Source organism: Protobothrops mucrosquamatus, unplaced genomic scaffold (assembly GCF_001527695.2).
Source record: "Protobothrops mucrosquamatus isolate PMUCROS unplaced genomic scaffold, P.Mucros_1.0 scaffold3025, whole genome shotgun sequence".
Classification (NCBI taxonomy): domain Eukaryota; kingdom Metazoa; phylum Chordata; class Lepidosauria; order Squamata; family Viperidae; genus Protobothrops; species Protobothrops mucrosquamatus.
In genome coordinates, this window is record NW_015389040.1 from 207,095 (window position 1) to 222,449 (window position 15,355).

Sequence of the window (15,355 nt, forward strand, 5' to 3'; positions counted from 1 at the left end):
TGTATATGTGTGTGTGTATGTGTGTGTGTTTGTGTGTGTGTGCAGAGACAAGGCTGGCTCTCTTTGATTTGCACCAATGAGCAACTGAGAGACCCTTAGGAGGTGGACGGGGGGGGGCTGGCCTGCTTCTCCACCCCCCCTTGGGTTTGCTTGGCTGCTTTTGCTTTACAGGTGAGACGCCCGGAGATTGACAGCCGGCGGCAGAGATGCTCCACCGCAGCGGTCGGAAGCCACGCCCCTAGTGGGCGGGGTCAGAGCCCAGTGGGGAGGGGGCTTCAGGGCGTCGAAGGGGCTTCGTGGCTTCCCGGGAGCCCCCCCTCCTAGGGCTGGCGCCCCCACCCTTGCTCCGACCAGCTCCCCAAGCGTCGACGTTGGCCCACGCCTGCCTTTTGACCCAAACCGTGGTTAAGTCAGGAGACCATAGCTTAGGCAAACCATGGTTTGCCCGCCAGGGGGGAAGCGGGGCGGGCGCGGCTCCCCACCCCATCTGCAAGGGTCGCCCGGGGGAAGCACGCCAAGACGACCCCTCCCCGCTTGGGAAGAGCGAGCCTGCTCGGGGGGGTCCCTGCCCGCCCCTCCGGCCTCGGACCCCCCTCCTCCTCCCGGGGGGGGCGAAGAGCGGGCAGGGGGGGCCTGCAAAGGCGGCGACCCTCCGCGGCCCCTTCAGTTGGGTAATGCAATTTGGGGCGGGGGTCAGGAGGGCGAGGCGCGTGAATTAACCGGGGGGGGGTCTCTGCGGGAATCTGGAAGGACAAAGCAGCGCCCCCCCCCCGCCAAATGGGCTGTGGCAGAGGCGTCCCCCCCTTTGATGATGATGATGATGATCCGAGAAGGGGGCTCTCTTTGGGCTAGTTGATGGGGGGGAGGGAGGNTTCCTTCCTTCCTTCCTTCCTTCCTTCCACTATTGGTCTTTTCCTTCCTTCCTTCCTTCACCTATTGGTCTTTCCCTTCCTTCTTTCCTTCCTTCTTTCCCTTTTTCTGTCCCCTCTTTTTATACCTGCTTCCAGGAAACACCCACTTTTATCCAACCGGCTTCAGCAGGCCCCAGGAAGGCCAGCAGATGTGACCCCAGGTTAAAATTGGTTAGTTTTAATCTTAGGCCAGGATTTTGGGACCTCGGCAAAGAGGGAGATTGTGGCCAGAAAAAGGGTTGAGAAACCCGATGAGATGGGCTGCCAGTCACCCCAAAGAGCTCACCGGGGGGGGGGGGGAGGAATTGGACTCTTGCTAATATCCACATATCCTTAAGCTGTGGTTTGGTTTATCAAATAAACCACAATTCTCTAGATAGAGCCAACACGCTAAGCCACGAACTCTTGTTTAGAAACCACAGCAGCTCAGTTCACACAACTGGTTAAAAACATGCAGATGCTTTAAGGGGGGGAGGACTCCAGCCCCCTTTTCTCTGATGGGCAGAAAATGCACTCTGCACTTGCTCAGGAGCACAGCCATCCAATTTAAAGGTTGCCAGCTTTTTGGGGGGGGAAGAGTTGTGTGAAAATGTGCTGGCAATGAAAACTTTGTGGTTTAAAGCCGTTTATTTTGAGAAGCCTCTTCATTTTAACTCCTTGCTGGATTTTATTTAATTTTTTTCAAGTGCTGCCTCCCGGCTTCCTTGCCCACCTCCCTCCCTTGTAATTGAATTTCATGCTAAGCTGCTTGCCCCCCCCCATGACAGTTTGGGCTGCTAATTTTTTTTCCTCCTGTCTCTTTTGACAAGAGAGTCAAGGGGGGCTTCCCCCCACCCCCTCCTTTGCACCAGCAACAGCCATCTATAAGATTAAATCGATTTGCTTGCAAACAGCGGACTAACAAGACCGATATTTTTTTATATTTGGATTTTTTTTCCTCCCCGCTCTCTGTAAAAATACGTTGCTTTGAAAGAACATCAGACTCAATCGGTAAGTCTCATCCTGAAGGTTTCTGTGTCCGGCCACTGCCTCGAAGGTCTAATTTCCCCCATACTGAATGCTCAGAGACCCCCCCCCCCGTTTCCCCTCTCTCCCCAAATCAGGAAAGAGCTACAGGCACAACGTTTGAGCCTTGGCATTTCTGCAAGGACGCGGAAGTAGGCGCTCGGCCACTCTCTTTTCAAATTGGCGCTTTGCGGGAATCCAGCCCACGTGGCACATTGTTGGTTCAGGCGAACTCAACAGTTGGGCTCAAATCTATCAATCACAGTGGCTTGATTTACACACTTAACCTGGGTCTTGTCGCAATACGCAAATGGAAGCCAGAGGCTTCAGTTTATAAATTAGGTTTTATGGCTTGGAGCGTTACACATTCCGGGCGTTTTATTATGCACCAGGGTTAAGACACGCTGAAGCACCAAACCGGCAAGAATAGAATAAAATAATAGAACAGAATTACGGCATAGAATAGAATAGAATATAGAAAAGGAATAGAATAGAATATAGAATAGAATAGAATATAGAAAAATAGAATACAGTAGAGTATAGAAAAGGAATAGAACCGTGGTGGCGAACCTATGGCACGAATTCCAGAGGCGGCACGCAGAGCCCTCTCTGTGGGCACACGCGCCGTCGCCCCAGTCCTAGGCCTTCAGCTGGGTTTTATAAAACCTTTTCGCTTTAGGCCGCCGCCGCTGTGTGCAAAAAAAAAAAAAAGGTTCAATCAATCAATTTCAACTTCTCACAAAGTTGGAATTGATTGAACTTTTTAGTCCCACCCAGTCTGCAGTTAACCCCTGCGGCCATGTCCACCCAATATGGCCACGCCCACCCGGCACCTGATGATACATAAGTGGATTTTGGGTTGCAGTTTGGGCACTCGGTCTCTAAAAGGTTCGCCATCACTGGAATAGAATAAAGGAATAGAATAGAATAGAATAACGGGATAGGATAGAATAGAATAGAAAATAGAATAGAATAGAAGCTGGAAGGGACCTTGGAGGTCTTCTAGTCCAGCCCCCTGCTCAAGCAGGAGAACCTATACCATCTCAGACAGTGATTGTCCAGTCTCTTGTTGAAAATCTCCAGTGATGGAGCCTTCTCCAGCACAGCTCAATTTTCTTCCTTCCAAACCCAGGCCCAGGGCGTCCCCCTCTCAGGTGGGACAAGGCCGCCAGCACTGCCTTTAGCGGTGGCTCCCCCTTCTTCCCTGGCCCAATCCTGGGAGAGCCCCCCCCCATTCTGCCACCCCTGGCTCAGGAGCAGGTGGGCAACCACGTCAGTGGGCAAACACCGGGGAGCAACTGAGCAGAGGTCTGGCAGCTCCAACAGACACCTGGAGGGGGGGGTAACCCTGCCCAATTGCCCAATCAGGCTTGAAACAGGCCTGGATGGCCCCTTTCGACTGCCACCGGCCCTGCCCTGCTCCCCACAGCAAAGGGGGGGCACCTGCAGCCCCCCAATCAAGTCCCATCACAAGCAGAACATGTGCAGAAAGCCCCAAGGTGCCCAGTTCCCTTCCAATTCTGTACAGTATTCTAAGGGATTGCTAGCTCAATAGCACCCCCTGGTGACCCCAGCCGGCCTTTGCACCCGAGCATTTATCAGCAACAAAGCATCAGGAAGGCAACCCAGCTTTTTTGGGGGGGGGGCTTGATGTCTTTCTCCCCCTTCCCCCCCCCCTAACATTCCCTTGTTAATCTTCTTCGCCATTTCTAAGGCCGCTTTCTCTCTCTGCTCTTCACCTATTGGCAGGAGAGGAACATGCCAGTAAAACAGGTTTTTTTTTGTTTTTCATTGCAGATGTTCTCTTTAATTACACAGCCTCCCTTGTAGAATTAGGGAAGGCGAGTAACTCTGCCTTCCCACGTACACAGGACGCCGAGCATCATGCGTGCATGACCGATGCTCAAAGACACACACACAGCAGCTGGCAGGAGAGGTTTCAAATGATTCATAACAGATTGCGAGAGAGCTTTGCTTTTTTTTTAATCTATTTAATCCAAAAGAGCATTTTGGGGGGGCCTATTTTGGTCCTCGGAGGACCACAGTAAAGAGAGAAAGGACTGCACCTTCGAATCAGAAAAGGGGAATTTCCAGAAACTCTTGAAAAATAATGCAAACGTGGGGAAAAGGACAGGGTGGCGGGAGGCGAGCCAAGTCCGTAATGATCGGTTCCCCGTTCGGTTTCCATCTGGCCGAGCCAAAAGCGAACGACAATCATTCCGAGGCTGTCTTTGCGCCGAGTGTGTAAACTTCATTTTCACAAAAGGGGACATTAAAATATATATATTGCTGCTTGGGTAAGTGGGTGGCTAAGTGCAGGCCGAAGAAAAGCAAAGTGGAACGAGTCCAAAGACGGCTACATTAAAGCAGGATAAATGGTTGTGGATGAGGGAGGGGGGCACCATACTGGGGGAGGGAGGGGGACCCCCATAGGATAGGGAGCGAATTATTTTAAAGCTCTCATTTGTTAATTTGTAAAAGTATTTCAAGTCTATCATGAAGTCGGCCTGGCTCTGCTCCGCGAGGAGGGGAGGCCGAAAGAGAGCCAGCTTGCTTCTCTCACCCGGATCTCTGAGGAAGCTGGGGAGGGGGCTTCGGGGCTGCTTCCAACCACACCCCACGTTTGCCTTCCAGTTGTTATTCACACGGTGGGGCCCATCGCCCAGGGGGAGCCCAGTCCCTCCCAGCAGACCGAACTCGGCGACTGCTACAAGAACAGCTTGAAACTCGCCCTGGAGAATAAGCTGCAAACGGTGGTGAGTACACCAAGCAGGGACTGGAAGCGTTAAGGGGATCACCTGGTGGTCCCCTTCTCTCTTCGGCAGCACAAGCCAACACGTTAGGTCCCTCAAGCTGGAGATGATGGGAACTGGAGTCCCCTAACGCGTGGAGGTCACGAGGCTGCCCGCCTCATTGGATGCTACTTAGAAATGGATGAACAAGATCAGCACCTCTCAATCTTGGCTGCATTAAGAGGGGTGGACTTCAACTCCCAGAATTCCCCAGCCAGTAGGGGCTCCTGGGAATTGAAGTAGCAAAACACTGACCTAATCCATCCATTTCTCAGTACTGCTAAGGAACTTACCTTAGCTGTTAAGCTGCCCATTTTATTTTGGAGTCTGAGTCTCCTGTTGTATTCAGGCCTGTGGCAGAAAGTCCATCAAGCCACGGGCTAAAACGACGACATCCTCCAACTCAAGGGGTGTTGGGGAAGACCGGAAGGGAAATTCCTACAAGAGGGAAGGAGATAGGCTCTCCAGCCTCAGCTAAAGGTCCAATTGGGGTCTGTATACCGTTTCTGAAATATCGATCCCAGCACGCAACTCAAAAGACCCTCCTAAGACTTTTCAGACAATCAGCTTAAACCTCAGTCGACGTGGCACCGTGGACGGAGGAGAGGCAGGCCAGGGCTTTCCAGCAAAGGTCTGAGCAGGCCTTGCTTCGCTCCCCCATCCAAGAGGCACCAATTCAGGACCTAGATGCCCGCTTTGGATACTGGAGTCCAGCGTATTTGCAGAGTAACAAGAGTTGGAAGGGACCTCGGAGGTCTTCTAGTCCAACCCCCTGCTCGAGCAGGAGACTCTGAGGAAAACACCATCCAAAACAGGGGGCTGGGGTGTGTGTGTTTGTGTGTGTGTGTAGATGATGAGGGAAGGACGAAAGAGCTTACATTTTCAGCTGATCGAGACCAGTTCAACTTCACTGCCATTTTGACTCGAAGGATTTCTGGGTACGTATCGGTTTATTGTCCCTCCTGCACACACAACATTCGTTTTACCCACATCACCCCTTTGGAAGCTGAGGCTTCCCAAGATGGAGAGAGAGAGAAAAAAAAGGGGGGGAATATTACCTTTTTTTACTTTTTCTCACCTTTGTGCGAGAGAGAAAAGTTTTAGCTAAAACCTAGAAGCATTTCGTGTCCGACTCAAGGCCCAAAACCATCCTTAAACCACCCTCTTAATATTCCTCTCTGCCCACAGGCTTTTCCCTGCATTTCCACGGGGGTCTTTGGTAAGTACCTAAGGCAGGAAAGAGAGAGGGGGACAGGGTAAGTGCCCAGGTATTCAGCAACTTCCAATGTTCTCCCCAGGCTATCCCAATGACGCTGCTGCGGAGGTGGTTCTGAACACGTTGCACAATTGGCTAGAGGACAACAAGGACAAGGTGTGTGTGTGTGGAGGGGAGGAGGCGCCTGGTTGCATCTGAAAACCAGCAATTTGGCTCTCCCTGGTGTCTCCTTTCTGACCAAACACCTAATATTAGCTTCTCAAGAGAGAAGCAAACCTGGAATTAAGGAGAAACTTCCTGACAGTGAGGACAATCAACCAGTGGAACAGCTTGCCACCAGAAATCATGGGCACTCCATCACTGGAGATTTTTAAGAGACTAGACCATGGGTCGGTAACTTGTGGCTCCGGATGCTCTTTGAGCCTTCTCCTGCAGCTCTCAGCCTCCTCTGCCATTTGCAGAGACAGACAGACAGAGGCACTTGCGCTTCCCTTCTCTCTCTCTCTCTCTCTCTCTCTGTGTGTGTGTGTATGTGTGTGTAAAAAAGAGAGTGGCCTCACCCTATCCGACGAGCTGACAAGCTTATTGGGCGGGGCTCCTGCCTTGGCTGCGTCTCTGCAGGAACCAGGAAGGGCAGGAGAGAGCCAGCCCAATAAGAATCTCTGTCAGTTTGTTGGAGAACAGCTTGAAGCCAGCTTGCCAGGTGAGCAGAAGATCGGAGAGAGGGAGAGGAGAAAAAGGAAAGGGAAAGAGGGAGAAAGAAAGGGAGAGAAAGGGAGGGAGAGGAAAGAGAAAGGAGAGAGGGAGAAAGGGAGAGAGAAAAAAAGGAGAGGAAAGGGAGAGGAAAGAGACAGAACAAGAGAGAGAAAGACAGAAAGGCGGAGAGGGAGAGAAAGAAAAGAAAGGAGGGGAAAGAAAGGAAAGAGAAAGGGAGAGAGAACGAGAGGGAAAGAGGGAGAAAGAAAGAAGGAGAGGGAGAGAAAAGGGAGAAAGGGAGGGAGGAAAGAAAGAAAAGATGGAGAGAGGAAAGAGGAAAGGGAGAAAGAGAAAGAGAGGAAAGTGAAAGAGGAAAGGGAAAGAAAAAGAGGAAAGAGGGAGGGAGAGAGGAAATAAAGGGAGAGAGGAAAGAGAAAGAAAAAGGGAGAGGGAAGGGAGAGGAAAGGGGGAGAGAGAGGAAAGAGCTAGAAAGAAGAAAGAGGAAAGAAAGGGAGGGGGAAAGGGGAGTGGAAAGTGAAAGAGAGAGAAAGGAAAGGGAGAGAAAAAGGGAGAGGAAAGAGGGAGAAAGGAGAGAGGAAAGAGAAAGAGGAAAGAAAGGAAAGAAAGGGAGAGAAAAGGAGAGGAAAGAGGGAGAGAGGAAAGAGGGAGAAAGGAAAGAGGAAAGGGGGGAGTGGAAAGTGAGAGAAAGGAAAGAGAAAGAGGAAAGAAAAAGAGGGAGAGAAAGAGAAAAAGGGAGAGGAAAGACAGATAGGGAGAGGAAAGGGAGACAGAACAAGAGGAAAGACAAAGAGGGAGAGAAAGAGGAAAAAGAAAGGAAAGAGGAGAGAGGGAGAGGAAAGAGCGAGAGAGGAAAGAGAAGGAGAGGGAAAGAAAGGGAGAGGAGTGGAAAGTGAGAAAGAGAAAGGGAGACGAAGGAAAGAGGAAAGAGAAAAGAGGAAGGGGAGAGGGAGAGAGAAAAGAAAGGGAAAGAGGGAGAAAGGAAAGAGAGTGAGAGGAAAGAAAGAGAAGGAAAGGGAGAGAGAGAAAGAAAAAGGGAGAGGGACAGGAAAGAGCAAGAGAGAAAGGAAAGAAAGAGGGAGAGGAGAGGAGAGAGAGAGAACTCATGTACAGCAGCCTCTATTTCTTTTTAATTAAACTCTTCAATCAAGTTCTCCACCCCTTGTGTGCAGGCGTTGGAAGACAACGCGGCAGTGAAAAACACAACTCCCCTGGGTTAGAAATCACCCCAAAGACGGTAACCAGGGGTGTCCAGACACAACTCGTGAGAAATTTAAACAAAGTAAAATAAAATGGCTTGGCGTTGAAGTAGAGCAATCCCTGACCCCCCCAATGGAAATGTTGTTAAATCCACCCGGACAATTAACTTGAGACAGGATCTTCAACTTTCCATGGGGCCGGTTGCAAGCAATGCATGAAGGGGGGTGGGACATAAAATTCAAACATGCCATCCTGACACACACACACACACACACACACACACACACACACACACACACACCTTCCTTCTCCTACTAACTGTGGTTGTTATCTTGGGCAGGTCGAGCGGCTGGTCTTGTGTGTTTTCCTGGAAAAGGATGATGAGATTTATAAGGAGAAGCTGCCCAAGTTTTTCCCTATCGGTGAGTCCTTGCTTGGGGTCCTCCAGCCAGGTCAGCGTTTTTCAACCCTGGGCGGCTTTTAAGAGGCGCGGACTTCAACTCCCAGAATTCCCCAGCCAGCATCGCTGGCTGGGGAATTCTGGGAGTTGAAGTCCGCGCCTCTTAAAAGCCGCCCAGGTTGAAAAACGCAGATCTAAGTGGCAAGAAGGGGATATCAAAGAACAATCAATGGCTTCCTGGAAACTTCCCATTCCCTCCTCTCGTTTCCAGCCTGACCCCCCCAGCCTTTCCATGCTCCGAAGGGGTAAGCATTCTCCAGCATCGTGTGCAGTGCATCGTGGGAAACGCATGCTCGCCCTAACCGTTTTCTTAGCCTGTTTTTCGCTCACTAAAACTCTCGTTCCCTCGGGCCCGGTGGGAGAGACAGGGAAGGCCCACGGAGGCTTTGCACAGATAATTCTCGACTTACCACTGCTAGCTTTAGTGACCGAAGTTACGACCCTGGAAAAAAAAGGGACTTACAATTGGTCCTCGCACTTACGACCAGGGCAGCATTCCCCCCACGGTCACGCGATCAAAATTGGGGCCTCTTGGCCATTGGTTCGTATTGATGACGGTTGCGGTGTCCCGGGGTCAGCCGATCCCCTTCCGACAAGCAAAGTCAACGGAGGAAGCCAGTTTCGCTTAACGACCGAATGACTTGCTTAACGTTGACAAAAAAAAGGGGCTGTAAAATTGGGCGCGGCTCACTTAACAATGGAATGGAAATTCGGCTCCCGATTCCAGTCGTAAGTAAGAGGATTGCCTGCACTTCCTTTTTTCCTTTTACACATAACCACTTACAGACAAATTCTGCGGGAGCGGAGTAAAGCTCCCAGCACTTTGGGGGGGTCACCGTCCCGACATGGCCGTTTTATGAAAAGCGCCCTGTATTTTAGCATTTCTGCATCGGACCCCCCTCCCCACCTCCCAGAAGGGTGCAGAATTTGTCCCATGCTGCTTTCACATGTCACACCACTGTGCAACCAGCTCACCCCGCCCTGCCCCGGCAGGAATGGTTAAAAGAAGGGCAAGCAACAAGGAGAGGCAAAGAACAGGAATGCATAAATCAGAATATGGCTTGTAAAGGGCATAACATTCCCACGTTGGGGTGAAATAAGCAACAGGTCTAGAATTAGCAGAAAACAGGCAGACAACAAAAAATTTAAGAGGAGGAGGAGGAGGAGGAGGAGGAGGAGGAGGAGAGAAATGATCAAGAGTTGGTTATATTTCTCTCTGCACTGTGCAAACACAGGTCAAGTTTAACGCTGGCTTAAATTTATTCACTTCTGCATATGCTGCCCATTCCACTCCGGAAATGGACTCTTCACACACGTTGTTTTTCTCCACCACTGAAGACAGGACGTGTTCACACCTTGCCCGCCTCCCCAGGAAGGTGCAACACAGACCCACGGCGGTTTTTTGGGGGGCAACTGAGGCTCAAATGGAGGCGATGCTTTGTTGGGAAACGGGAGGCAACTGCAGCGGGCCAGATCTTACCCTCGGTCCTTCTTTCCCAGCAGATCCTGGTGAGGAAACGCCGTCCGCCAAGCTCTGAAGACGCTTCCTGACGATGCCGCTGCTTCTCTGCAGGAGGAGACGCCGCCGGGTCCTTTCCAACGGGGGGGGGGAAGCTGGAAGAAAACACCCACCCCTTCCCCAAGCGCCAACGGCCGCAATTCCCGAATAAAAATGAAAACAAAAAAATAAAATAAAAATAAAAATGCAAAGACGAATCCAGTTCGTAAAGCCTGGTGGAGGGATGGGGGCGAGTGAGTGGAAGCAGAGCTGGAATTGTGTGTGAAACACACACACACACAAACACAAACACAGAGAATTACATCCGCCTACTACTTGACCCACATTTGGCAGATAATGGAAGAGGGCTAGCCTGACTATATTTAAACTGCGGAGCGTTTACACCCCCCACCCCCCCTTAAAAATGAAACCCCTCCTTTCCTGGCAGACAATTTGCCGTGCGTAGCAATTTTCTGCTCAGGGGGGCTAAAAAAAAAAAAAAAGTCCGGAGAAAACGGAGCGCCATCGTTCTGCCTCTCCTAAGAGAACCGGAACAAAAGATCTGAAGCAAAAGACTTTTCTGCCCACGTTGGCATCGCAAAAAAAACACAAAAAACCACCCAGACTGTTAAGACGCCGTTGGCCAGTGGCCAAGGGATGGCCCCAGGGATGTGACGTGAAAAAAAAACAACAGCTGCAGGTGTCTGGCCAGGGGATGGTTCAACAGCAACCCTGAGGACTAGGCTCTTGCTGCGTGTAGCCTGCCGAGGATGAGTTTGTCAAGGAAGATTGCCGGGGTGCTCTAAGGCAGGGGTCCCCCAAACCGTGGCCACTTTAAGACCTGTGGACTTCAACTCCCAGAATTCCCCAGCCAGCACAGCTGGCTGGGGAATTCTGGGAGTTGAACTCCACAGGTCTTAAAGTGGCCACGGTTTTGGGGACCCCTACTCTTTAATGTCTGAGCCTTCCACCATCGGCAGGGGCCGGCGGCTTCCTATCCTAGTAACACTAGAGTGAAAGCCACAAGCGGGAAAAAAACATTCGTTTCACCGGCATCCCCTTTAATAAAACACGGAAGAGTGTGAGTGTAACAACGGAAGCAGGGAAAAATATATAATAATAAACAAACCAAGTGAGCGAGACGGGCAGCAGGGACGGTCACCATTTACAAGCACAGACGAGGCTGCCCGGCGAGGGGGGTGGTGGGAAAACACGGGCGAGATGGGGAACGCCAGGGGTGGGGGGGCGAGGGGCAGCGGAGGGAGGGGAGGGGAGGGGAAGGGAGAGAGAGAGAGAGAGCGCAAGAAGGCAGGAAGGGGGGGGGAGCTGGCTGGCCAGCCCCCTGCCTCGCTCCCACCCCCTCTATTTATACAGGATGTCATAGTGTCCCGGTCTGTACAGTAGATACACTCTGGGCTCCGAGCCTTCGGGGAAGACGTGGTGGTTGGTGGTCCCGCCCTCGCCCCGGTCCATGTACTCCACCAGGATGGAGACGTTGAGGGCCTGGGCCAGGGCAATGATGTGGATGTGGTCGCTCTCCTTACACATGGGTTCCACCTCCTGGGAAAGAGAGAGGGAGGGCCGGGGTGGGAGAAGAGAGGCGGTTTGAGTCCACAAGCAGAGACACTGAGAAGTTGACACACACACACCCAATCTGCTGGCAGAAGGATGCCCACCCAGGCCTGCAAGCGAGCTCTTTTGCCTTCAGGAGGACTAGAAACACAGGCCTGCGTTGCCTTAAGGTAAGATGGGTGGCCTTGAAATGTGATAAAAGCTTGCTGGATCGGTGGAGGCCTCAGCTGCCCGTCATCCCGCCTGGCCTCGGAGCTAAGTGGACGAAGAGCCCGAGAGTCCTGACCTTGGACCCCTCCAGGACGAAATAACATGGTGCCCCCCTCACCTCCCATCATCCCCTCTCGGGGGTTCTGGGTCTCTCGCACGATGCCTTCCTATGGGCCTTTGAGTTGGGGAGCCGAGGGCAGGGAAGCCCCAAGGTTTTGGGGTGCTTTGGCTACTGGCTAGGGCAGGGGTGGGGAACCTTGGCTCTTTTATGACTGGTGGACTTCAACTCCCAGAATTCCTGAGCCAGCATGGGGAAAACTTTGGCCCCCTCATGACTCCCAGAATTCCTGAGCCAGCATGGCTCAGCTTGGAAACCTCTCCCTTTCCCCTCAGCGTGGCTGGCTCAGGAATTCTGGGAGTTGAAGTCCACAAGTCATAAAAGAGCCAAAGTTGCCTACCCCCGGGTTAGGTGGCCCAGGCCAGGCCCTCCCCACACACGGACCTTCTCCCCACTCCTCCGTGTTAGAGAATAGAGAATAGAATAGAGCTGGAAGGGACCTTGGAGGTCTTCTAGTCCATCCCCCCGCTCCAGCAGGAGAACCTAGACCGTCTCAGAACGTGTGTCTTAGGTCAGTGTCGACTCCTGACGACTGCTAGCCCCTGTAGTTTTCTTGGCAAGGGATTTGCCTCTGCCCTCTTCCTAAGACAGAGAGAGGCTGGCCCAAGATTATCCGGGTGGCTTTGTGCCCAAGCCAGACTAGAACTCGTGGCCTCCAGGTTTTTTTGGCTTGGTGCAGTCACCACCACCACACCAAACAGACTAATTGCATCCTAGGAATCCAAAATACTGCTGCAAGAGACTTCCTCAGCAAGAGACTCTTGCCTTTTGGTTGGCGCAGTCCTTCCCCAAAGGAGATGGGGCACCCCACTGCTGGATCCAATGCTCCCCCCATCACGAATGCTTGCTAAATGGCAATCACTGCAATTGTGGCTTAGAAACCCCAGCCAATCTATTGCCAATAATCACAGATTATCATCATCATCATCATCACAGCCATATCCTTACCCCCTAAGGCCGGCGTTTCCCAACCTTGGCAGGGCTTTTAAGATGCGTGGACTTCAATTCCCAGAGTTCCCCAGACCACCGTGGGAACCGTCTGGGGCACCCTGGGAGTTGAAGTCCACCCATCTTAAAGCCCTGCCGAGGTTGAGACACACCACGGCTCCAGGCCAACCAACAGCCAGTGAGTTGCACGGACGTGGTTTGAAACCGCTACTCCCTCCCCGGCTGCTCAAAGCCCATGAGCAAACACGGCGCTTCCTTCCTCTCTATTCATGAGGACTAGAAACACCGCAACGAAGATGTATAGGTTAAATCGGAGAGAGCGGTGCATCTCCAAACGCAGAGAAAGGGCTGGCCTTCCAGGCTCTCCCCCTCTGGCCCCAAATTATCCATTTCCCTTTCGAGCCCCCCTCTCCCCCCACCCCCCGGGGGCCTTGCCTGACCTGCTGGCAGAACTCCTTTATGCTCCGTCCTCCCTCGATGAAGTGCTCAAAGAACTTGTTCTCTCGTTGCAAGTAGCCGGACGTCAGCAGCCGTAGGTAGACGACAAGGTAATCTGAGGTGCTCTGGTCGTTGAACGAGGCCAACAGCTCGGCCAGGGTGGTCTGTTTCTCCACTTGCTCTATCAGGTCCATGAACTGCAGGGAGTCAGAGGAGAAATTTTGGTGGGGGTGGTGGTGGGGGGGCTTTCCAATGAAGGGACACCCCACAACTCCCCGACTTTCTCCTTCTCGCCTCTCATCTACCCGTTCCCAGTTCCCCCCCCCACCACCACCCCCAAAAAACCCCGGCATTTTTAAAATTCCCTCTGAACAGGGAGTCCCTCCATTGAAGACCGCGACGGAGCCCGGCTGCTCGTTTGCTGCTAATAGCGAAGTGAGTTTTGCCCCGTTTTACGACTTTTCTGGCCGCCCTTATGAAGCGAATGGTGGCCGTTGTTAAGCGAGTCGCGCCGTTGTTGAGCCAATCTGGCTTCCCCCGCTGACTTTGCTTGTCAGGGGGTCGCCAAAAGGGGACCCTGCGACCCCACCGGGACGCTGCGACCGTCGTAAATAGGAGTCGGTTTGCTGGGCGCCTTGGCTTTGGATCACGCAAGGAGATAAAAGCCCGCAAGTCTTAAAAGTTGCCGAGTCCGGAAACCCCTGGGTTAGACCGCAACTCCCATCGCCCCCAGCCGTGGGGGCCTTCGAACGCCCGGGGGTGTGTGTGTGGCAGGACCAGGCCTTACCGTGTTGTGGAAGTCCTCAATGGTGAATTCCGTGAAGCCTTGGGCAACCAGCACTTCTTTGCTTTTCGCCGCCACTTCTTTGAAGCTGAAACGAGACCCCCGGCGTGAATGTCTGCGTTCTGTTGACCCGGACTTAGGGGAGAGTAGCAATTGTGGATACGTGCAGATGCCCCCCCCCCGCTCTCTCTGGCCACTTGCAGAACCATGAATGCAAGGTCATAAACAGGGAAGCAAAGGAAACCCCCCCCCCCATATCCTAACCCACCCGGGAACATATGGGAAACACGCAAAAGGGAACAGTTTTAGCTACTTCTGCTTTCTTCCTTCTCATCTACAGAGTGCCAGCCTTAAAGGGCGAAGTTTTTATCTTTTATGTGTGTCAGCTTTGCTGGGTGGGTTGCTTGCGTAATCAAAGACGATATAAAAATAAAGGCTTTTCTGATATTTGGGGCTTTTTCCTCTCTTTTTAGAGGAGCCCGTCTTTGTTCAGCTGAATAAAAACGTAAAGCTTGATAGGCAACGTCTGTCTTTTTTTTTTTAATCAAGCAAAACCTCAGAACCTGCGTTATCAGTACGACTGGCGTCTTCAACTCCGCTGGCCTCGGGGGGCATCGGGGTTCCCCTCTCCCCTCTTCCCCGGCCCTGAGACCCCCCAAGCCTACCGCTGCAGCTCCTTGCCGTCCTCCAGTAGAGCCTCCAGGTGGGAAAAGCCAAACGCTCGGTAGAAGCAGTTCCCGTCCGGCCTCGTTTTCCGAATGAACGAATACTTCTTCAGCAGATCCTGGGCCGGGAGAAGAGCGGACGAAGAACTCAGCACGCCCTGGTCGAAGGCCCAGTTAAGCTGCCTTAAGGTCTACACAGCCCAAACTTAGCCACTGTAAGACTTGTGGACTTCAACTCCCAGAATTCCCCAGCCAGCCATACTAGGGATATGTCAAAGCAAGAACATCCGATGCATTTCAAACGAATTGGAGAATGGGATTTATGACTGTGAATTGGAGGAGGGAATTGTGCTTTGATACTACGTGCTCAGGGGAGGGGAATTCAGATTTTGGCTTCGCCTATGTACGTGCCGATGCCATGCTACTCGAATAAAGATTCTTTAAGGTAAACAATGCCTCGAAGTTCTTTTAAAGAGTTTCATCTGTCGGAATCATGACATTATAGTGGCCAAGTTTGGGGACTTGCTGGCTGCAGAATTCTGGGAGTTGAAGTCCACAAGTCTTAAAATTTGCCACGGTTGGACGTCTCTGATCTACTCCCCCTCCTCTAACAACAACAACAACAACAACAATAAAGTTGGAAGGGACCTTGGAGGTCATCTAGTCCAACCTCCTGCTCAAGCAGGGAACCCTATCCCATTTCAGACAAATGGCTGTCCAGTCTCTTCTTAAAAACTTCCAGTGTTGGAGCATTCACCACTTCTGGTGGCAAGCTGTTCCACTGATTAATTGTTCTAATTGCCAGGAAATTTCTCCTTAATTCC

The 15,355-nt window shown here is 52.1% G+C and overlaps 1 protein-coding gene and 1 long non-coding RNA gene across 4 annotated transcripts in view; one reads left to right on the forward strand and one right to left on the reverse strand.

Annotated features, from left to right (window-relative positions):
* Positions 1-4,556: 4,556 nt before the first annotated feature.
* On the forward strand, positions 4,557-9,905 carry LOC107296901. Of its 3 annotated transcripts, none has more exons than XR_001549108.1 (6): positions 4,557-4,672; positions 5,897-5,927; positions 6,007-6,080; positions 8,179-8,260; positions 8,510-8,543; positions 9,799-9,905. It is a non-coding gene; the product is annotated as an uncharacterized LOC107296901 (long non-coding RNA). The 3 variants fall into 3 exon arrangements; XR_001549107.1 differs by having other exon boundaries at positions 9,802-9,905; XR_001549109.1 differs by lacking the exon at positions 8,510-8,543 and having other exon boundaries at positions 9,802-9,905.
* Positions 9,906-11,120: 1,215 nt separating this feature from the next.
* OTUB1 (OTU deubiquitinase, ubiquitin aldehyde binding 1) overlaps positions 11,121-15,355 on the reverse strand; it is a 12,046-nt gene continuing 7,811 nt past the window's right edge. Inside the window, exons 4-7 of the mRNA XM_015826258.1 lie at positions 14,532-14,650; positions 13,870-13,954; positions 13,085-13,279; positions 11,121-11,356 (exon numbers count right to left, since the gene is read on the reverse strand). Of these exons, the coding sequence (XP_015681744.1) occupies positions 11,159-11,356; positions 13,085-13,279; positions 13,870-13,954; positions 14,532-14,650 (597 nt within the window). The 3' untranslated portion in view covers positions 11,121-11,158. The remainder of the gene's footprint in view (positions 11,357-13,084; positions 13,280-13,869; positions 13,955-14,531; positions 14,651-15,355) is intronic.